A 23779-nucleotide genomic window follows, 5' to 3' on the forward strand; every position below is an offset into this window, starting at 1 on the left:
CTCTCATATTAGATGAATTGAGTCCAAAAGGCTATTTCATATTGTATACAGTATCATTTTATAAATTGTGAAAGATGAAAAAGTATTATTATTATGGGAGGTATGATTCCTATTCTCTTCTACAAACTTACATGCAAAACAGAACTTATCACAGGATTGCTCCACTGTGTAGTTTAAACAACCACAAAATACACGGGAATGTAAAGCATATATCAAGACAAGTGGAATTAAAATTAGCCAGGAGTCTTGTATATCTGTTTACTACCAATAAATGTTTCTATGTTCAAAATTAAAATTTTACCTTCCTCCCTGTCATCGCCTAGATTTCTTCAATTTGCATTAATCCAACTGAATAGAGGGATTCCTTCCACTCCCAGTGTTGTTAGACCATGTTGTATCCCTTGGCTATTGGATGAGCAATACTGCAATATACATAATGCCACTAATTACTCAGATCAATTTCTGTGCCAGAATATGATACTGGAATATCATAAAGAAAAGAGATAGGGAAGAGTATCAGGCAAGGTCATTTTAATGTTTGTATTTCTTGACCATATATATAATGCCATGTATGAGAGAATTGAAATGGATGAAATGTAAATGGTCTCCTTCAAATAACATGTCCTAAAATCAGAAAAATATGCTCACATTGTGAAATCCATTTTTCAAATACACCGAAAGAAACTGTAAGTTATTAGTTAGATCATTATCTGTTCTACTTATTTGAATATCAGCTTCTCTAAATATTTGGTTATGTTTCTAAAGGTCAGGTCTGATTTTTCACAATGTGTTTATATTTTACAGATTGTTTACAGTGGGAAAGAGTTGAACCATCCTTTTGGACTGTCGCATCATGGGAATTATGTGTTCTGGACTGATTATATGAATGGTTCCATTTTTCAACTAGATTTGATAACGAATGAGGTGACATTACTGAGGCATGAAAGACCACCCCTGTTTGGGCTTCAGATTTATGATCCTCAAAAGCAACAAGGTATTAAAAACCAGATAAAATTGCTTCTGAGTTTCACATATAATAATACTTCAAGAGGTTGCATAAAGACTTTATTTTGACAGTATTGCTGAAGTTTTATGATAAAAGGTGTCTAGTCACTCCAAAGTCACTCAAATCTTAGACTTTGTTACCATAAAAATTTATTATTTATCATTCAAAATATCCTGAATGAGTAACTCTGGGAATTCTATTTAAGTGAAGTTCAAGGTTTTCTCCAAATACTTCCTTTTTCATGTCATTTTCACTGAAAAAAAAGCTATTATTTAAAGTAAAAAATCCTCAATGTTTTCAAAGAGTCAGTATTGTGAGCAGTGGAAAAACTTTCAGTGTGGAAGGAACATTATGGGAAAATGTTAAAAAATACATTATACAAGGAAAATAGTATTTTTTAAAGTATCTTAGTATATTTATCTGATTAATTTCATATACATTTAAGGAACATTTAATTATTTTAGATGTTATAAAAGTGAAATAATCTACCATGATATTCACTTCTTATTAAAATCAGATAATATTCTTGCATCTTTCTATCTACATGAGTTATTAATATTTATTAGGCCATCCACAAACAGCATGACTCAGAATTTAGGTAACAAACAAACAAAAAAAGTTTAGTAAATTATGTTGTAGATTTTCGGTTATGAATCTAAATAGTCACCGTTCCTTTTTTTAATACGGATATCCTTGTGAAAATTTAATGAACATTAAATTTTTTCAGCGTGTATGTTGTCAGTAGGAAGTTACCTAACAACAAGAGTTTTTTTTTGAAGATATTTTGGCTTAATCAGAGATTTGAAAAGCAAACTATCTTATTCAAGGGCTTCACTTTTTTCTACTGGATTGAAATTGCCTCACTGGGATAGAAATGCAATTTTATAAAATAATGGAAGTACATAAACTAAGAAGTTTCAATAGCTAATAAAAGATAAAATTGTCTTTAAAAAGAATAAAAATTGGGCTTCCCTGGTGGCGCAGTGGTTGAGAGTCCACCTGCCGATGCAGGGGACACGGGTTTGTGCCCTGGTCCGGGAGGATCCCATGTGCTGCAGAGCGGCTGGGCCCGTGAGCCATGGCCACTAAGCCTGCGCGTCCAGAGCCTGTGCTCCGTCACGGGAGAGGCCACAACAGTGAGAGGCCCGTGTACCGCAAAAAACCAAACAAACAAAAGAATAAAAATTAATTATTTGAGATGGTATAAGTTATGGTTGTGGACAAGAAATGAAGAATAGAGGCAGTTGCCTGGATAGATCAAATGGTAATATTTTCTGTTCACATCAGCTGCCCCACCACAATTGTAGTTTCTCTACAATGAACTAGAGACAACATTATGAACAGCAACAACCCTCCTCACCTGCTACAGGCTCTTGTTTGCAGGACTGCTGTTCCCTCTAATTTTAAGGTCACTAGTTTTCTGGATTTCATTATACTAATCATTATACAGTCACATTTCCTGTTTCCATTTTCTTTAAAAATTGTTCATCTTGAATGTCGTCGCTAACTCCCCTCTGCCAAACTGCAGGACATTTTCACAGTCTTCATGTTCTTTAAAATTCTAGTTGCTTTAAAGAGTTCATTGATTAAATGCAACACATGGGATGAGAAATGCCTTGACTTACTGTAAAATGGACTTGCCCTTGGATACAAGTCCTAACATTTTCTTCTTCTGAAAATCAGGACCCACCATGAAAGATTTAACAAAGATAAGAGATGTTTTCTTTATAAAATTCCTGTAAGGATTATATAACTATTTGTTATATAAGAGCAAGACTTAGAACAATGCCTGGCACACATTTTATATTAATCAATTTACCCCTACCATTTCTTAATCAAGAGTCATATATTTTTGAGTTTCCTTCCATATAAACATTTTAAATAAATATCCAAAGGAGTAATGTGTCACAAACATAACAACAAAGGGCATGCCTCTGATAGGAATATGAGGAATGTATTCTATATTCATGAAGAATATATCTGGGGTCTCAGACAGTGCCATTGACATAATTGTTCAGTGCTATCCCTTGGATGGACAAGGTTCTTTTAAAAATGCCTATTGATTTCTATTATACGTATGAGAAATCCAAGAGTAAGGCAGATGTAACCATTCTCCTCAGAACACAAAGAGCCAGGGATAAACTGGGATTCCAATTCAAGTTCGTCTGACCATAGAGTAGCCTTATATGATTAATTTATGTAGCCATTTTTATTTATGAAAATTATATAACTATTATACATTTAGATAGGAGAAAGGAACATGTGTTTTTTTGTCATTGTAGTTTTATCATTAATAAATTTTGCATTCAATTAAACTTTTTTTTAATATAAAGAGTCCCTTGACAACCTTTATAGAACCCAGGATTCAAAGATCTTAGATTACAAAGCAGTAGTATAACAGATACACCTTTAAATAAACATATCTTTAAACAATCTACCTTGAAATGCAAAGTATGTAGACAGAGTTTATATGTATTCTTACTCACATACAAACAAGGAAATCCACTTTATCTTGTTACAACAGACATATCTATTCTCATATTTGTACCTTTTTTCTACACCCACAAGTGACTGTTTCTGTCATTCAACTTGTTAACTAGAAGTTTCATTCATTCAGTTATTCATCAATTCAGCTAGTGTTTATCAAACACACAGTCTGTGGCAGCCACTCTAAGGGACAGAATAATCCTACTTCTCCAAAATATAAGATTGGAGAAAAAAAGACAATGTTTTTGGCCCCAACAGACTCTATCTTTAACTTAATTTTAAAAACTTCTCCTCCTTTGTTTTCCTTGCATAGTTCATTTGTAAAAAAGTGTCTGCTGCCAAAGTGATGTAATCTAGAATTTTATTTTGTTGTTTTTAGTTTATTTTTCTGTCCCTTATTGATCTAATTTTATTTTGTCATACATAAACAAGTTAGAGTATAAGAAGCATAAATCTTAAAGAAAAATTCCTGTTTCTATTTATTTAGAAATAATATGATTATTAGTATTATTACCTAGAAATAAATAATAATTCTTGTTTTAAATCCTTATTTTTTTAAGGATTATTTCTTTTTTCTAAATATTAGAGAAGTCATTTAACTCCTTAGGTCTTTAGCAGTTTCACCCGCAAACAAGAAGAAACCTACCTTTATAATTTTATCATAAAAATTGAATTAAAATGAATGTGTATGTAAGGTAACTAACCCTGGGATTGATGCATTATGGATTTTCAATAATGAAAGCTATCAATATGTTAATGAACACTTTTATTGATATTTATGTGTAAATATGTTAATGATGTTCGCAGTCAGTCATGTTTTTTTCACTATACAGTTTAATCCTGTACATAAAGTGCATAAGATAGACAGAACACCTAAGCATCCTAGGAAGTATTACATCTTTATTCCATGGTCATGGAATAAACACAGCTAAATCTGGAAGCTGCTTAAAAATATTCTGCATTCTCTATTGGAAAAAGCCTGAACTAAATTATTTTCTGAGTTCAGAAATTGATGGTGTAGCTTGAATTATTAGCTTCCTTAGCTTTCAAGTGGTTTTTTTTTTGTTGTTTGTTTTTTTAGTTTTTCTATACATAGCAAATTGAATTTACTTCTCAGAATAATGAAAAAAACTATTATATAATTTAGATAATTTCTTCTGATCTGTGGCCACAGAATGATAATCTATGGGAGTGAGTTAAATACTTATTGCATAGAGTGATATTTCGAGTTTTTCACTCATTTATTAATACTCTCTGCTTAACATATCTAACCCCTGAGGCCCGAAGTATAATAACCTGGTCTGTCGCTTTAGTCACATTTTTGACACTTGCACTTTAACTGCCAGTACAGTTTTAACCATTGTATTATTGTATTATCTGTGTCCCAGTAATTAAAAGCTCTTCATCTTTAATGTTTGAATAAGATATTCTGCTATAATCAAAATGTTATTTATTGATACCTTGGAAAATACAACATAGTATAAAATGATCCTGGCATTTGCACTGCCAGTTTGGAGTGCTGGTCTATACATATATAGCACAGAAAATATACTTTCTTCCTTGCCTTTCCAACTTGTAGGAATAAATGGCATCCAAATGGTGACTACCTAAATTTTATTTACTTTTACCTACACCTTTATAAAACAGATTCTCCAGCCTCTTCAAAAATTTACCTCAGTTTTATCTGAGGGTCCAAGAGTGTCTCACATATGTTCATGAATAATACCTTTATGAATTTTCCCTCAGGCCTATTTTACTGATAGCAACTGCGTGCCTCATCAGTGCCTCTGCTGTTTAGGTCCACTGGGACAACATGTTACTATTGTGTACTGTACACTCTCCTGGTACCAGCAAGGCTGCTCATTTTTCAGGCTTCACAGATAGCCTGCATTCCTTGTATTCCTCAATGCACTCACATGCCAATGTACTCCTTGCAGAAGAGGAAGGAAAATCCACCCGTTTGCCCAGTGTTTGCTTTCTGTTTACTTCGGATCCAAAGGCACATTCCAAGTGCTGGTGGTCTACTTTCTAAAGAGCTCAAACTTGCATACACTGGGCCCATTCTAGGAAATTGTCCTGGACAGACACCATTCTGTCCACTTTATCTTTTTCTCTCTTGTTACCTCTCTGCACACAAACCTCTATCTCTTCTAACCAACTTGTAAATTCCTCATTATCTACCAATGCATCATATATTTTCAAACATTTTTAAATCTCATTTACGATTCAGCAGGAATCCTTATTACATTAATAAATAGGTATTATTTGTGGTATATGTGTGTGTGTGTGTGTGTTTGTGTGTGTGTGTGCGTACATTTTTGCACCATGTACATCTCCTGGAAAGAACATGGGACTGAACCAGCTAACCTTGTATGGAATCAGAGTTCTCTGACATATTTTCTTCCTTCCTCTTGCAGGTGACAACATGTGCCGAGTAAATAATGGAGGCTGTAGTACATTGTGCTTGGCCATTCCAGGAGGCCGAGTATGTGCTTGTGCTGATAATCAACTTTTAGATGAAAATGGGACCACTTGCACATGTAAGTGTCTTTTCATGTTACACTCATTGTTTATAGGTGTCTTTCTGAGGCACAGAAGCATATGAAACCAAAGGAATTAAAATCAAACTTGAAAAGAGAAATTCAGGTAATGACTTAGGTATAATTCTTTTTAGACTATAAATGATCAATGGAATTAATATCTAATACACAGATGAATAATGATAATGATGAAGTTTAGCTGAGTAACCTGTCACTGCTGCATCTAGTTTAGTGAAAATTATAAATAAGTATGTGTCACAGAAGAAAATATTTCTTGAAATTAAGGAACCTCACCATCAGTAGTTGTAAGTAAAAATGCATAGTTCTTGGTTACGTAGATATTTATTACTTTAAATAGCATAGTAAGCTCGGTTATCTATACTTGGTGGTGAAGAGCAAGAAAGGAGGCAAAAAGAGACTTCTGGGGAATTTCTACACTTTATCAAAATAGGGAAATAACTGAATTGCTTGACCTGGATTAAAAGCACTTTATTAACTTTTGCTGACCTTCCTCAATTTACTTCATCTTGCTTTTCCAATGTGACCCTTTTGAAACTTGTCTTGTCTACACACATCATGTCCCTTAAACACAATGACAGCAACGATGCCATGCATATATTGAGTGCAATATAAATATTTCTGGAATGACTTAATCTTGAATTGTGTATTACTCATGATTCTCCAGAGAAACAGAATCACTAAGATGTACACATATAGAGACAGAGAAGAAGATTTTTTTTTTTTGGCTCTTGCCATTATGGAGGCTGACAGTCCCAAGATCTGCAGTCAGCAAGCTGGAATCTCAGGAGTGCCATTGGTGTAGTTCCAACCTGAATGCTGGTAGGCCTGAGACCCAGGAAGAGCCAGTGCTTCAGTTTGAGTCCAAAGTCAGGAAAACAAAAACAAAAACAAAAACATCACAGTTCGAGCAATCAGGCAGGAAGAATTCCTGTTACTTGCAGGAAAGTAGGCCTTTTTTTCTATTCAGGCCTTTAGCTGATTGGATGAGGGCCTCTCACATTAGGGAGGGCAATCTGCTTTAATTTGGTCTACTGATTTAAATGTTAATCTCATCAAAAACACTCTCGCAGACACAACAGAGTAATGTTTGACACAAATCTGGTCACTCTGTCGCCTAGTCAAGTTGACACATAAAATTACCATCACAAATTGTTGAATAAATATTTCATGTATTTTTCCATTAGTTATAATGATGTCTCTGGGAAGCAGAAGAAGAAATAAGTGTAACAAAAAAAGACTTCAACTTATCTGTGATGTCTTCTTTTAGAGAAGAAAAGATGTGGATAAAAAAAATTTTTAATGTGGATTTCTAAAGCTGATTTAATAAATAGTAACATTTGAGAAATATAAAAACATTAATGCAAAACCTATTTATAATGCCATTATTCAACAATAAGCTTCTAGGACATTTTCATGGGGATCCTTATAATTATATATCATAGAAGTTATTATCTTTTCTACTACTAATATAATCATAGTTAACATTTATTGAATTCTTATACTGGATGTGGCATTTAAAAAATGTTCATGATTCTCATTAGTCCTTACAATAATCATATAAGGAAGATACTATTACTATCTCATTTTATGATTTAAAATTTAGACTGAGAGGTTAATAACTTTTAGAAGCTCATGTAATTAGTATGTAGAACATTTGGAATTTAGATCCTAAATTATTTCATTTTGGTGATTGAACTCTTAATTATGTTGTACTTTACAAGTTTTGGATCATACTCATATAAATTATTTTGTCCCTTATTTTACTTAATATGAGCATAAGCATTTTATCATGTAACTAAATGTTTTTTGTAAATATGATTTGTAATGACTGCTTTTTAAGCTATTTGTCATCTTTTCCTACATGATGTGTATTATTTCTGATACATTATTATATATTATTTGTGTGTTACTGTACTGTTTGTGATTCCTTCTGTATCTTACCATATTGTCCATGGTTAGTTTGTTATATCTTCTCATCTACTTTAAGCCTTTGGAATAATATCACCAATTAAGTTCTATTTCTATTATTTTGAGTTTCAACTATTTGAGATGAGGAATTTGGCTTCATTCATTCTTTTCTCTTCATCTTCCTTAATTTCAGTCCTTATTATATTTTAGGATTTCTGACAAGGAATATTATTTTGAATTATCAAACAGTAAGTCTCTTTAAAGATGTTTTAACATTTATAGATTTTTGATCAACTTTACAATATTTTCTTTTAGGCCTGGATCAGTGCTTCACTAGTTGTATTGGTTAGTACTCAAACTTTTAGTTCTTCATTGTTTATTTATTAATTATCACTGATGTATAAGATAGATGGAGTATAATTTGAAATAACTTATTCAAGATGACTACAAAGAATGTATATTGTAGAGTTCTGTATTCCAAATATGTCTCCTTTGCCTTTATACGTGAATAGCAATTCTTCTGGATATTAATTGTTGACCAAACAAATTTTTCTTCAAAATTTGACAAATATTCTTTAATTAGATTTTGAGATTATATACTTCAGAGCACAAATATGAATTTTACCCATGGGCAAGGTTTTTTTCCCATTTTTAGTAGTGTTTTTAAAATTGCCTATATATTTTCCTATTTTCCTGCATAAAATAATTCTCTGAGGTGTACTTTCTTTGATTCATCATCAGATGGTATCCCTTCCTTTGTTCTGTGGCATTATTTAGTAATTTCCATTTGGTGGTTCTTTGCATCAGAAGAGAGGAGATCTACCAAGACCCATAGTTTGGGAATAGACAGGGATTAAGCATTGCTTTGAATAGCATAAAGTCTGTCCAGTTGCCTGGTAGATTAAATCTTATCTTAGTTATCAGGAGAAATGGTATGATTTATGTTTACATTTCATAGTTTAATTTCTCCCACAGATTCTTCTAAGATTATTTTTCTGGTACAAAATGAGATCCTTTGCTATTCCAGCTGAATGATTTTGACATTTGAACAGATGAAATGCACACAGACAGACTCACATACACACACAAATAGTAACCTTTGTGGACCTCCACCAGGTCTCATCCTGCCTTTGCTGTACCACCAGAATTCCTCTCAAGGATGGAAAGTAGCACTGCAGTATCTCCTTTTTATGGTAGGCACAGACCTTACAGTCAGTACTGGAGGAGCAAAGGACCTTTTTTCCTACCTAAAAATAGACAAGCTTATTCAGTTTCTAGTGGTATAACTTAGAGAGACTTCTGATTGAATATTTAAATCTAGTCTTCTTGGTCTTGCAAAAACGTCAAAATTCACTTAAGATAGTGTCAATAGAATGATCAAGAGGCTGAATTCTCAAGGATCTTGTGAGTTTTCATTCTTTATCTTTGTTTTCATCATGGGAATTTGGAGGGAGAGCTTATACATCAGGTACTAATATCTAGATGGTTTTTATTCTTTAAATTTTCTAATTAGTTCTTTAATTTTAGTTGTGTGAGTTATAATTACTTGTATTGTTTGCCTCCAAATTATATTTCCTATTGACTTCATTCTTATTCCCCATTAAAAATTTACGGATTCCTTATGAGTTGGCATATATATGTGCATATTGAGATTGATTATACAAAAGATTTATCACTGGATATTTCTGTGTAAATAAAAATTAGGTGACTTTTGGCTTGTAAAGAAATACTGTACACAATATTAGTCATGTAGCTGATGTTAGGAGATTCGTTATGATAGTTCACATGTGATTATATATCTGGTGAAAATTAAATGAAAGTTTTCTGAGACTATTGGTGTCTTTTTAATACTTATAATGCATTGATGAGTTAATCCCAATGCAAAAAAAGGGGATTAAAAAAGAATATTGTTTTACCTATAGTTGTTACATGAAACAATGTTAAATCAACAAAAACAGGTGAGTTTTTATTTGAGAATTTGTTATTGCATTTAGTTGTCAAAATTTTTACTAGATTTTTAATATGGCATGCAATTTGTCTAGGTTCCTTTCAAATATAATAGAAAAAATCAAGAGAAATGATAGTAACTCATTTATTGAAAAGAAGTCAAAGTGTGTTCATATAAATTATTCCAGTTACTATTCATTAGTAAAGGTTTTTATAAGGAAATTTCAGCCTTAGTTTGCAGATGAGGAAATTAAAGTGCAAAAGGACTACAAATAGAGTTTGTGGTTGCAGAGCATAGGGCAAAACTGATATCAGTGTGTCACTAAGCTCTCATTAATGTTTATTTCTCTGGGCTTCTGACATAGTTCAGGCTAGATTATAGTTTTGTGAACTAGTCTCAACTGGATTAACTCTTTAATCTGGATTAAATCTAAATATGTAAGTAAAACAAAAATACATGTTGCAACCACTGAGATACGATCATCCTGGTTTCAGTCATCCTCGGTGAATTGGCATCAAATGAACAAAAACCCATTGGCAGATGGTCAGGCCAGAAATAAACACCAATGGTTGTTTCTCAATGAACTTGTAGCAGAAGGCAATGCCAGAAGAGGCATTCACACAGCAGAAAAATATTGGCATGTTACATGATTGACTGAGGATGAATTCTAATGCCATATCTGGAAGGAATCAAGAATGAGAGTAGGCTGGACTCTTTGTCCTTGTGAATTTTGTGTGTCATGGTCAAGTCTTCTCACAATTAGAAATGAGGCCTGGTGTAGCATAGTAACTGGAAACTTATTGCCCTGGAGAAGCATATGGAAAGCCAGTTGATCAATTATCAAGTGAGTTTTTTTTTTAATTTATCTTGATGCCTTTGTAGGGAAAAATCACAGCATAGAAAATTAATAACTGATGACAAGAGTAATCCTGAGAAAGGAAGTTAAGCTCCTACAAAAATAAAAAAAATGATAGTCACTATTTTTTTTTTTAAATAGCAGCATAATTTTGTCTAGAGTAATGAGACAGTAACATAGTAATTCTTTAAATGCCTCTTTAGTGGCCTGGACAGAAAAAGAAAAGGAACAGAACTTTCCAATATGCCTTAGTCCCAAGAAAGCAACTTAAACATTGCCCCAAATATTGGTCATCCAAGGGTAGCATTGTACAGTTATATGTCAGGGGTACTCTGTGACCTCCTTCACCTTCTGGAACACCAGATACATTACTCATCAAAAACAGTGCTCCTGGGCTTCCCTGATGGCGCAGCAGTTGAGAGTCTGCCTGCCGATGCAGGGGACACGGGTTCGTGCCCCAGTCTGGGAAGATCCCACATGCCGCGGAGCGGCTAGGCCCAGGAGCCATGACTGCTGAGCCTGCGCGTCCGGAGCCTATGCTCCACAATGGGAGAGGCCACAACATTGAAAAGCCCTCGTACCACAAAAAACAAACAAACAAACAAAAAAACAGTGCTCCACCATGGCTGAGCCATTTATCTGTTCAACTGTGACAAGCCTTATGTTCTAGGACACATGCAGTCTAAAGTGTAATAAAAAGTTTAAGGCAGTAAAAAGTTTAGAAGCCCCATCCAGATGAATATTTATGGCCTTCTGTGCATAGGAAGATTATGTACCACTTAGGTTAGCTGCTCAGAAGACCACTCTATCTAATGAAACGTCATCCTGCTATGATCTAAAGGAGAAAATTCCAAAACCATAGCAGCATTTTTCACGCTGCCTTCCAGTATAGGCAATCTTATACAGAGTCATCCAGCAAACTACAACTTCAAGTTTTCTTTTAGGTTTTTCTCTTTCCCTGCTCATACCAAGGGATAGTTAAGAAATTCTGTACTCCCAAAACGTAAGATACAGTTTGTTAAGCAAATAAACATATCATAATATGAAACATATAAGGACAATAGGGAAACTTTATTTTTGTCCTGGGACTAATGCTGTTATGATATAGTCAAGAGCAAATTATCAATTGAGAGAAGAGACAAGAATCAGTTTAGAATAGATTACCACACTGAGGTTGGAAAGAAGAAAAGCCAAATTAGAAACATAGACACTTGTTCATGGGCACCACAGCTTATTAAAACAAGGCCAGGGACATATGTTATTAAATCCAGTCGCTGAGCTGAGATCCAAAGAGATGATTCAAAACTAAAATAAAATAAAAATGGTTTATTAGTAAGGTTTCTTCATTTACCTCATTGAATCTCGACATTAGCTCTAGCAATCACTCTAGCAGTTCTTACCAAAGAAAATAATTAATTCTAGAATGCATATTTCCCTTTGCAGTGTATTGACAAGTCATGCAGAGACCTTCTAATTCCACTGCTCTAACAGCAGGTATCATAGGATGTGTGAGAACTGGCAGTTCCTTGCCAGGCATGCCATGATTCATGTCATTTTATTTCTGATCCTGGTTAAATTAAAGGACTGTTTATTACTTTGTCAGTTTTCTTCCTGGTGAGATAATGTTGTAATATTTTTACTAGAAGTGACCCTGGCTGTAGAATTACAGGTTTTGAATTCAGTTTTCAATTTCACAGTGCAAAGTACAACTCTGAAGCAAAGCTTGTAAGAATAGCATTTGTTAATATATGGAAAGCACTTTCTGGCTGTGCCTACATACCCAAGTGCAATATGGATTCTGTCACATTAAGCATTGGAAGCAAGTGACATACATGGAGCTTTTCCTGTATGTTTGCTTTCTTGGTTGGGGGGGAACTTCATCACTCTTTCTTTCTTTCTAGCTACATATCAGCCTTTTTTCCCTTAAATTAAGCTAACTTCGTTCATGTACTTGGGTGAAAGGAGAAGAGCATTAGCTGCTGAGCCAGTTGAAGTAATAGTGTTTTCCTGAAGTATTTATTCAGTCTCCAGAGGTAGAATCTCTCATTATAATAATGGCTGTAATGTAGAATTATCAGTCTCTGTTAATTCCAGTAAGTTGGGCAACAAATAATTTTGAACCTCTCCTCTACAACTAGTTCTGTTCTAGGCACTGTTCTGTTCTGTATGTGGCATTATCCTTCCTACATTCAAAGACCTCATAAAAACAGCTAGATGTGTGAAAGTTAATTATAAAATAACTCCTTTATAGAAGTTTGTACAAGGTGTACAGAACACTAATCTTATTTTCTTATGAATGCTATTCCCTCTTTTAATGATGCCAGATATACTTGCTTCATCATCTTGTTGTCTTGCAAAAGTTGGTAGATTGCCTGGCCATCAGCTAGGGTCCTATGATAGATGATGTTGCTACCCAGTTCCACAGTTAGGTCAACGCTGAGAAAAAGACCATGCTTTGGGATGTCTAAACTGCCATCTTATCCAGATTATCACCTATCACATTAAATTTTATTGTGATAATGGACATTGCTGGCTCAAAAATAACCTGTCTTTTATCATTATGTATACTGAGCAAACCTAGGCAGTGTTGATATCATGGTTTCTCTGTGATATAATGACTGATTCCATCTGGGAGACTTGGGTTAGGGCTGGCTTACATTAATGATGCCGATTGCCCTGGGAGACTTTGAAAATCAGAATCCAGTATCTTAAAAAAATTATTTACTATTATGAAAGGTCTGAAAGTTTCCCCTAGTTGCAATCTAGCATGTTAGCCCACCAGCGTTTCATAGATTTAGACAGAAGACATGCAATCCTTTGATCAGACACAAAGGATTTTATTACTCATGGCAAAGCAGGTTGCTGAAGTTTCATGTGCACCTTGGTTCTTCTTGCCCTACCCCACCTCCACATCATGTGAGGACCAACCTTTGCCCTGAAGAGAGACATTATCTTTACTATCCTGGTCAAGAAATAAACTTACTCTCTGCTCTGAAAGGAAGCTATGCTTCGATCTTCCAAGGCTGTTAGCTGCATAAACATCCTTGAAAAAAACGTCAGTATAAAAGCTGACACAAGACATGTAGAAACACCATGGAGAAATGCCTCTCCAACAAATTACAGGGGTTAGAATAATTGTAGACAAACTTTAAAACATCAAAAATATTTGTATATGTTTTAATGCATCTGTTATTACAGATATAAGCAATGCCTAACTGCTGTTACAAGTGATATTGATACATTTGAATGACATTGATATAAATCATCATCAGATGCAGTAGATATAAAAAAGTTATCTCAGGAGGTAAGCTCTACTGGTTCTCAAGCAATTATTCATAACCTATAATGAAAAACGTGAATGGAACCTTAGACATCACTGTCATCTGTTTTTGAAAATTTCCACATTTATATGAGCAAACATTTAAAGATAACTGACCACCCACATACATTTGAAACAATGTTTAAAGCAAGTTTGGAAACTCTTCCTATTTGCATTTATTCCGTAATGATTGGCATATCACTTGAAAAACATTTGAAACCTATGTAGACTTAGAGACCTTCTCTCTAAATTGATTACATTAAAGAATATTTAGTTTAGAAATATCAATTTTCTAGGGTAGTTTGTCTTTCCATAAACAAATGAATCTTCTTAAATATAGATATAATTATTCAGAAGAAACTATAAATTCACTCTTGTATATGGATACTTTTGATCATTCCTTACAACTGTGGGTTGAGTTATTTGATCAAATGACCCCGTGAGAGCTAAGCCTTTTAAATTGGTAGGATTGTTATCAGAAGAGAATTTCTTCTGTTTGGTTTCTTGAGTTTTTCGATCCTCAAGCTATGTAACAACGGAATTGACTTACTATTTCTTTGGAGTAAACTATAGAGAGACTACAGAAAATCTTAAAGCTGAACTTAAGTGGCAAGGAAGCTGGTGACATCTCAAATCAGGTTTCTTGTCTGATGGAAAATTTTTTAAAAAACACTGAGAGACTATTGACTGTTAGGCTTAATAATTATACAGTAGAAATTAATCAAACTACTAGTTCCAGTTCTAAGTTGGGCTTATATAGAGTCAAAAGAAGAAACTATACCACCCTCAAAGACCTTAAGGTCTAATTGAACAAACAAAACTCAAAATAAGGGAAATTTGCATGTTATCAGTGGTCAGTTCTAGAGATTTGAGAGAAAAGCTTGATCCTAGAGATGGTCAGACACATCCCAGATTACACCTCCACCTTTTTTTTTTTAATGTGTGTGGGGTTTTTTGTTTTGTTTTTTGGGTTTTTTTGCGGTATGTGGGCCTCTCACTGTTGTGGCCTCTCCTGTTGCGGATCACAGGCTCCAGACGTGCAGGCTCAGTGGCCATGGCTCACGGGCCCAGCTACTCCGGGGCATGTGGGATCCTCCCGGACCGGGGCATGAACCCGTGTCCCCTGGATCGGCAGGCAGACTCTCAAACACTGTGCCACCAGGGAAGCCCTCTTTTTTTTTTAATTAATTTATTTTATTTTATTTTATTTTATTTATTTTTTGGCTATGTTGGGTCTTCATTGTTGTATGCAGGCTTTCTCTAGTTGCGACGAGTGGTGACTACTCTTCATTGCGGTGCGCAGGCTTCTCATTGTGGTGGCTTCTCTTGTTGCGGACCACGGGCTCTAGGCATGTGGGCTTCAGTAGTTGTGGCACATGGGCTTAGCTGCTCTGCAGCATGTGGGATCTTCCTGGACCAGGGCTCAAACCGGTGACGCCTGCATTGGCAGGCAGATTCTTAGCCACTGCACCACCAGGGAAGTCTCTACACCTCCACTTTGTCTTGAGTCCCATACTCATTCCCAGTTGCTGCTATAAAAAGGCACCCTGGGGTTGAATAAGAGACCCAATGATCTCTCATTTTTGTTTTTATTTATTGCAATTTCCTATTTGAGATTTGTTCTCCTTCTTTCTCTCTCTCTGAATATGTATATATATATATGAATATGTATATATATAATATGTATATTTACAAAATTTGTTACTTTCAAGTGACCTTACGGAAACACAACAGAGAAATTGCTGCTTCTGCATTTTGTTGTTGAAAGAGATTAAACGGGGGAAAAATTACTGTCAGTTCCTGTGTACAGTGTCCGCTTGTCTGAGAGGGGACAGAAGACACATAGGATTACCTTTGACCTAACTGAATATTTCATTCACCACACTGATTATTTTTCACCCTCAAGGTCTTAAATAAGAATCTGGATTATATGGGATGCATTTCCTTGCCCAGCCCCACGCATAATTCTCTGAAGCAGATTCTCTGCAGTTATGGTTCAGCGTCACATTCCCTCTTCCATTCTTTGCAGCAGGGAAAATGTAAGGGTTAAGGGAGTGAAACACAGAGTGTTCTGGAAAAGCCACATATGTTTTTCTCATTATTCCTTATTATTGGAGTGCATATAGGTTTTGTGACAGTTCATCAGTCCAAAGCAGTTACCCAAAATAAAGCTGAAGGTTATCAGAACTTGGGTGGAAAAATTAGCTTCTGTTTCTTCTAGTAATAAACCAGCTTTTGATAATTCAACACCTTTTTCAGTCCAAGAAATACAAATCATTTACTTTAACCATTGCCACATTCCCTTCACTTTTCAGACTCTACTGAATCCACTCAAAGAGGACAGAAGAATAGCAACACTTCCAATTTGCGAATAAATCCCAATCAGTGGAATTCCTAACATTTGAACAGAGAACATGGGATATATGGAACATAGATTCTGAGTATATAATCATTTTGATTAACTTAATACTTCCTTGAATACTTAACCACACCTGAGTTTTTTTTTTTTTCCACTTGCAGACCAGCGAAGTAAATACAGCCATCAATGCTGCATTCTATTCCCTTGTCTTTTCACTTTGATTAGTTTTTGGTGTACTTATGTGTAAGGTGGAGGTAGTAAAATTCTTTGCCGTGCCTTCTTCATAGGTTGTCATGATGATCAGCTGAGATTATGAATAAAAGCTCTTTAAAAAGTAAAACTACAAACAGCATAAATATAAGATGGTATTGTATTATTGTTGTTATTATTTATTATTTTGGAGACAGTTGCTTAAAATGAATTTTTAGAATTCTTAGTAGAATAATTATTGTCTGAAAAACCTAAATTTTTCTCATTTCCAGAGAAGGTTGCCATTACAATGTTGAGATGTTTTCATATTCTCTATAAAATGAAATGAGATCAGTATTTTGTTATTATAACAAAATTTACATTTTAATGAACTGAATGTATCTAGTATTGTTTATATACCTTGGATTTGTTTTAACCGTAGTTAATCCTGGAGAAGAATTACCTCACATTTGTAAAGCTGGAGAATTTCGCTGCAAAAACAGACACTGTATCCAAGCTCGGTGGAAATGTGATGGCGATGATGACTGTCTAGATGGAAGTGATGAAGATTCAGTCAGTTGCTGTATGTTCTCCTTCAAGTTATGTTAAAACTTTCTGAGCCTTTGAGTGTGTGAACTATCAAAGCAGTTTGGGAAAATCTAAAAATATCATTGATGCAGATTGAATTTAGCTTTTTTCTTTTTTTTCAGTCATCCTTTTGTATAGAGATTAGAACTTAGATTATCTCCTTTGCATAGTTTTAAAGCACTGTTTTTCTCATCCTTCCCCATCTTTGAGTATTACCATTTTGCTTGCTCCAGAAATTCTCTTCTTTCCTATTTTGTGCTGTCAGCGCCACCGTACCATTGTTAGAAGGTTGCTATAGGAGACCCTTCGGATCTCTGAATTTAAAGATGTGGAAAATCAATTTAAACTCCCCCAAGGCAGAATTACTCGTACAGAAGGTCACGATCCACTCCATTGCTCCTTGGCAACAGAGCCTTGAAGATGCTCCAAGGAAACAGACATGAGTTTGGAATATGTTATTACCTAACTTCACTGGCTCAGTACATAGTAGGAAACACATAGGGACACTCAGACTATTAAAGAAATTAAAGGGTTGATTTTTCTCCCTTTTAGCTTCTATTTAGCTGTTTATCATTTGCTATAATAGGAATAGTTTCATATTTCTGGTAGGGATGAAGAAATGTCCTACAAATATGGAAGGAAAACAATTTGAGAAGCAGATTAAGTAAACTTTTGAAAATACATTTGAGAAGAATCACTACCTGAATGGTTTTGAGAGATATGAAATATTTTTATATGAAGAGAGGTATGTGACAGACATTTACCTTTTGTCTTTTGATTTGACTTATATATATTATTTTTTAAAGAAAATGATTTTTTTTCAGTTAATACATTTTTTCAGTTAAAGTGGCTAAACTAATTGAGAGTTAATTGGCAACCCTCCATTTTCCTTTTTATTTCAATCAAGAATATAAAAATAAAGTTTTAAAGATTCCTTGTTAAGAATGAACAAAATTGGTTTGAGCATCTATGGCATACAATTTGGGGACAAAATTCCAAGAATATGGACTTTTAAAAATATTTTCAAATTGTAAAAAATACATAATACATAAATTGTAATTAATACATAAATCTAATACTACTTTCTCTTAATTTCCAAACATGGACTCTGACTTCAACATTATGAACTTCTTATTTTCAATCCTATTACTATCTATTCTCTATAAAGTGTGCCACAAGTAAAATGTTAAATACTAAATTAGTCAAAACTTTTGGAGTGGGAGGAGAATTTCATCTAAGGGTAGATTTTTTTTTTTTCCTACTTTTTAACACAAACAATGTATTATTTATTTATTTATTTATTAATAGATCTTTATTGGAGTATAATTGCTTCACAATACTGTGCTAGTTTCAGTTGCACACCAAAGTGAATCAGCCATATGCATACATATGTCCCCATATCCCCTCCTCTTGAGCCTCCCTCCCACCCTCCCTATCCCACCCCTCTAGGTGGACACAAAGCACCGAGCTGATCTCCCTGTGCTATGCTGCTGCTTCCCACTAGCTACCTGTTTTACATTCGGTAGTGTATATATGTCGATGCTGCTCTCACTTCACCCCAGCTTCCCCCTTCATTAGATTAATTGCCTCATTCCTCATGACTCACAATGTTTATTCACGGTTTCAGTGAATGCTCCCTGCATATCAGCTCCCTGCATAGTCACAGAGTGCACGAGCAGAGCACAGTTATTTCATCCCAGTATTTAGGAATTAATCCTATAGGTCCCTGTTCTGTGTGATTGTTCTTTTCACCAACTCATAAAGAAACTCATCTCCTCTATGTGTAGAGGGGGAATTACTACTGTTAACTGTAATATTAAAATTCCTAGTCAATATTTTTTTCTTTCATTATTTTCATCATATCACCCAAACCTACACCATGGCCTTTTCCTGGTGTCTTCTACTTTACGTATAGGCCATATTCAATTCTATCAATAAGTCTCATCTTTTTTACCTCTTAAGTAATTAATTTTTTATCCTTACCTCATCTAAATCTTCACTGTATAAATTAGCCTCCTACCTGAGATGAATGCAGTGGGTGCCCTGCTGTTACTCCTACCACTATTCTTCCCTTAACTAAAAAGCCCACTTTCCACATTGCTTCCAGAGTGGTATTTGTAGAATGAAATTTAATCTTGTCATTTCAATAACTGCATAACCAACAAGATAAATTCTAAAATCTATTAACTCCACAGAAAGTACTTCATGTTATGTCTCACATTTACGTTTTTAGCTTTAAATGTCTATCATGTATCCACTTAGCCTCTTTGTCCTTGTCATGCTGAACTACATGTAAATCTCTAAAAAATGTCCTTCTCTTTCTTCTGTGATATTGCATTGTCTGTTCCCAGTTATGGAGTTCACCGTAGTTTACCATTACCTCCATAGGGAAGTCATTTTTGAACACCAAATATCTCCTTCTCGATACAGCCCAGTTGAGTTAAACATCTCTTGGATATTCTCTTATTATGGTAGCTGCCAAACCATATTGCAATTTTATGCTTACTTATTTGATGCATCTAATAAATGAGAAGACTTCCTGAGGAGACACACTATGACATAGCATCTTTCTAGTCTCAGAGTCTAGAACAGTAACTAGCATGTGGATGAATGAATGACTGAATAAATGGGGCAATGGAAAACTAAACATCTCTGGCCACCTCCCAGCAGTATGGTGTTTTCTTTAAACATTGCTTGATTCTGAGCAGCATTAGATTCCTGGGGTTCCATGGTTAATATTTCAGCATTGCATAATTCATTTCAGGGCATTATTTTTTATTGTAAGTACTCATAAGCTTTGACCTTGAATTCTGTTATCATTTTACTTCTCAACTCCAAATCACAAGACAATGGATTGTATTTGGTCCTCCTTTTTAACCTCCCATTTATAACACTGTGAAAATTGCCAGGGTCTTTGATCAAGCTTCACTGAAGTGCTTATGCATAATGTTAATACTTTAAAATGTTGACCCTCTAATATATTGGATGACTTTTATCCTCCTGAGCAGCTATTCTTGCTAAAGTCCCTGAAGTGAGTAGAAAATGTTAATCATGCTCAAATACCAGAAAACTTAAGGTCCTTTCTTCCTGTTTATTTACTTATTTTTTACTATGTATGAATAAAAACTTCCAAAAAGTGATAAAACCACTTTATCACTAAGGCTACTTTAAATGAATAGTGTTTTGTAGAAACTGAGTAGAAAGGAATACATTTTCTATGCAATAGCATGATAAAATGGCCATTTTTCAAATTCTAAATAAAACTAGTACCAACATTTATTTTTACCATACAGAAGTGCAACTACTGGGCACAACGAAAATTACTTCAGAAAGAATGTTGAAGTTATGAAATAAATACTGAAGATCATGCCAATTCAGTTAGGAATTTAGCCTCCAGAAAGCAGGACAAATAATCACAGGAGGTTAACTTTAAGATGGCCTCCTGTTGTGCTTAGATATTGGAGATTTAATCCTTAGCTGTGCTCAGCTTCCCATATGAGGGTTGGTCATGTCCTCAGTATATTTTGTGGCTGCATGTTTATTTGTTTATATTAGGGGAAAAGACTCATGATGATTATTTTTGTTATTAAAATTATTCAAGATCTTATATTTAGCATCAACTCCAGGTCACAAGTGATGCATTTTTATTTTTCAAGTTTTCTTTCCAGTCCCAGAAAACATTGAGCAAAACATAACAAAATTAGGCTTATTTAATGTTTCAAGAAGTGGATGTGTAGTTAAAAATAATACACAAATATTTTTGATATATGATTAAATTATTTGACACATACTTGTTGCATTCCACATTAAAATTTGAGGTTAATTTTCAATGTTTTTGGTAAAAAATCTGAAGTTCAATCGCCTATTGTGATAAGTGATGGGAAAAGAGACTTAGCGGATGTAGTTGGTTTTACTGAAGACATGAAAAATGAGTATATTCCCTTTTATCTGAACTTTAATTCCTTGATATTTTCTGTAAAACGACTACATTTTAACAGAGCCTAGAATGTTGTTATTTTGTATAAAATATGAGACAGTGAATGACAAAAGATATAGATTAATTGTACTATAATATTATAATTACCATAAAATGACTATTCCTTAAAATAATCATAATTCCTTAAAATAATCATAATTTTATCCAGTTCTAAATTGCTCAACTTACTTCTCCTCTCCTCCCTGCCTCACCCCAGTCAATCACAGCTGTCCTGATGATCAGTTTAAATGCAAGAATAATCGCTGTATCCCCAAAAGATGGCTTTGTGATGGAGCTAATGATTGTGGAAGTAATGAAGATGAATCCAATCAAACTTGCACAGGTAAATGTTTGCTTGGATATATACATAAATCTCCTCCAAAGTTAGTCTCCATAAAAATGCTGGTCAATGCCTTGAACTAAGCTGACTTTCCTAGTGCTGATGATCTAATTTTTGCAGTAGTAAATGAATTCAGAGTTTGATGCCACAAAGGCTAGAATACAAATTATCTTCTACTTCATCTTTGGGTATGATTCTGCTTTCCAAAGTAATTTGGCACTTTATCTATTCATATGAGTTGACTGTTGATACACTACTTGGACAAGACTTGTCCCTGCTAAATCTTACTTGGCAATGGAGGAAGAAGTTCTTGAGTATACTGTGATGTAGGCCATCTCACATGGAGAGCTACATTTTTTTTTAAACCTTGAAAAAATAATTTATGTATTTTATTTAGTCTGCTGTAGAATACCTCTGTAAATTGTTTTCTGATACTAACATATTATTTATGTGGGATAGTTGTTTTTTTTGTTTTTTTTATAAAGTTCCAAGACCACTAAGCCTATTAATATTTCCATATAATTTATCCCATTGCAGTAAATCTTTGAATCCCTAGCTACATTCTCATTCTATGTGATTTTTAAAGGAGGATTAGGGATTGACTAGCTAGTTACAGTAGTAGAAGTGAAAATGCTATGTATAAGAGCAAATAAAACAATCAATCCTAATTAGTAAGATTTCTAAGCCACTCCAGACCTTCAGTCCACTAGAAAATAGAACGCCACTTGCTTGCACCTCAAGTGCCACTTTAAGTGACGGCTGCTTAGTTTGCCACTCACTACTGGGTCTTCTTGTCAGTATATTTATGATAACTAATATGGTCACTGTACACCTTTACAAATTGAATAAAAAGAGCAAAGAGAAAAATAAATATGGCTTTTAGCTTTGAAAACTATGTTGTCATGTTACAATGTATTTACATTTTGTTTTACTAAAATGAATAGGTCATATAGCTCATTATATTGGAAAAATATAGCAAATTCATTAGGTAATTTCCCTGGCTGGGCCATTTCTATACATTTCTAGATATAGGTGTGTACATGGATATGTGTCCTAGATAAATTATTTCCCATAAGGGGATTATTTTGTAATTTCCTCCACTATTCTGTAGCCTTTGACATGTGACTACTTTATATCTAAAAGAATATGTTTTCCTACAGAAGTCAATTTTCTTTTGTTTCTTTGGGATTTATCCTTCATGGATCTACTAATTCAATAAATATTTATCACAGCACTGGGGACAGAATGAGGAAAAATACGTAATACCTTTCTTTAAGAAGATAAGAGCTAAGCTGAGGAGAAAGACATGTAAACAGGCCATTCCCATGCAGTATTCAAAGTGCTAAGTTGACCCTCAAATGGGAGCACGTAAAGGAACAACTAATTACTCTTTGGCTATCATGGAAGGCCTCCTGAAGGAGGGGATGTCTAAGCTAAGCCTTACCAAAAAAAAAAAGCTTAAGAAAAATGACTAAATAACTGTTCAAGTCATTTAATTAGAAAAAAAATAATCTGATAAAACCATGTGTTAACAAGATTGTGGAAAAAAGGAATCATCATACATTCTTGGTGGATAAATTGATTTTCTACATTGTAAAGCAATTTGGACAAATCCAATAAATGTGAAGATGTGCATAGCTTCAAGTCTATAATTCTATTTCTAGGTTTATACTCCAATACCTATGCACATAGAGATGTGAATAAGAATTTCATTGTTTTAACGCTGATAATAGTGAGAAATTAAAACAACCCAAATGCCCGTTACAGGAGAAAGGAAATATATACATGTATCTCCATATATGCACATGTATATACATATATATATTCACTGTTATATTCACATAATAGTATGTTATTCATAATTAAAATGAAAAATTAGAACTCAAATATCAACAGGAATTAATTTTAGCAACGTTAACCAAAAATGTTGCAGAATATAAACAATTCAGTGCCATTCATATGAAATATGAAAATACAAAAGAGTTCTATATGTACTTATTGATTTACAAATGTATAAAAATAGGAATAAAATATGTATGGAAATGAAAAAAAGAAAAATTAAGGATAGTAGTTACCTTTCTAAAGGAGAGAGGGAAATGTGATTGGGAAAGATTACACAGGGGACTTCAAATGTAACTATAATACATATTTTTTAAATAAAACAAAATATCTGTAGCAAATATAGAAAAATATTAAGATTTGATAGAGCTATATGATGACAAACAGGTATTAATGATATCAT

General features: G+C 34.0%; 1 protein-coding gene across 1 annotated transcript in view; it reads left to right on the forward strand.

Annotated features, from left to right (window-relative positions):
• The window catches only part of LRP1B (LDL receptor related protein 1B), a gene marked incomplete at its 3' end in the record, with an annotated part of 2330707 nt that overhangs the window by 1559359 nt on the left and 747569 nt on the right, over positions 1–23779 (forward strand). The window contains exons 35-38 of the mRNA XM_081243013.1: positions 805–994; positions 5911–6033; positions 17076–17216; positions 21415–21540. Coding sequence (XP_081099139.1) covers positions 805–994; positions 5911–6033; positions 17076–17216; positions 21415–21540 — 580 coding nt within the window. The remainder of the gene's footprint in view (positions 1–804; positions 995–5910; positions 6034–17075; positions 17217–21414; positions 21541–23779) is intronic.

This window comes from Mesoplodon bidens, assembly GCF_964165515.1.
Source record: "Mesoplodon bidens genome assembly, chromosome: 8".
NCBI lineage: Eukaryota > Metazoa > Chordata > Mammalia > Artiodactyla > Ziphiidae > Mesoplodon > Mesoplodon bidens.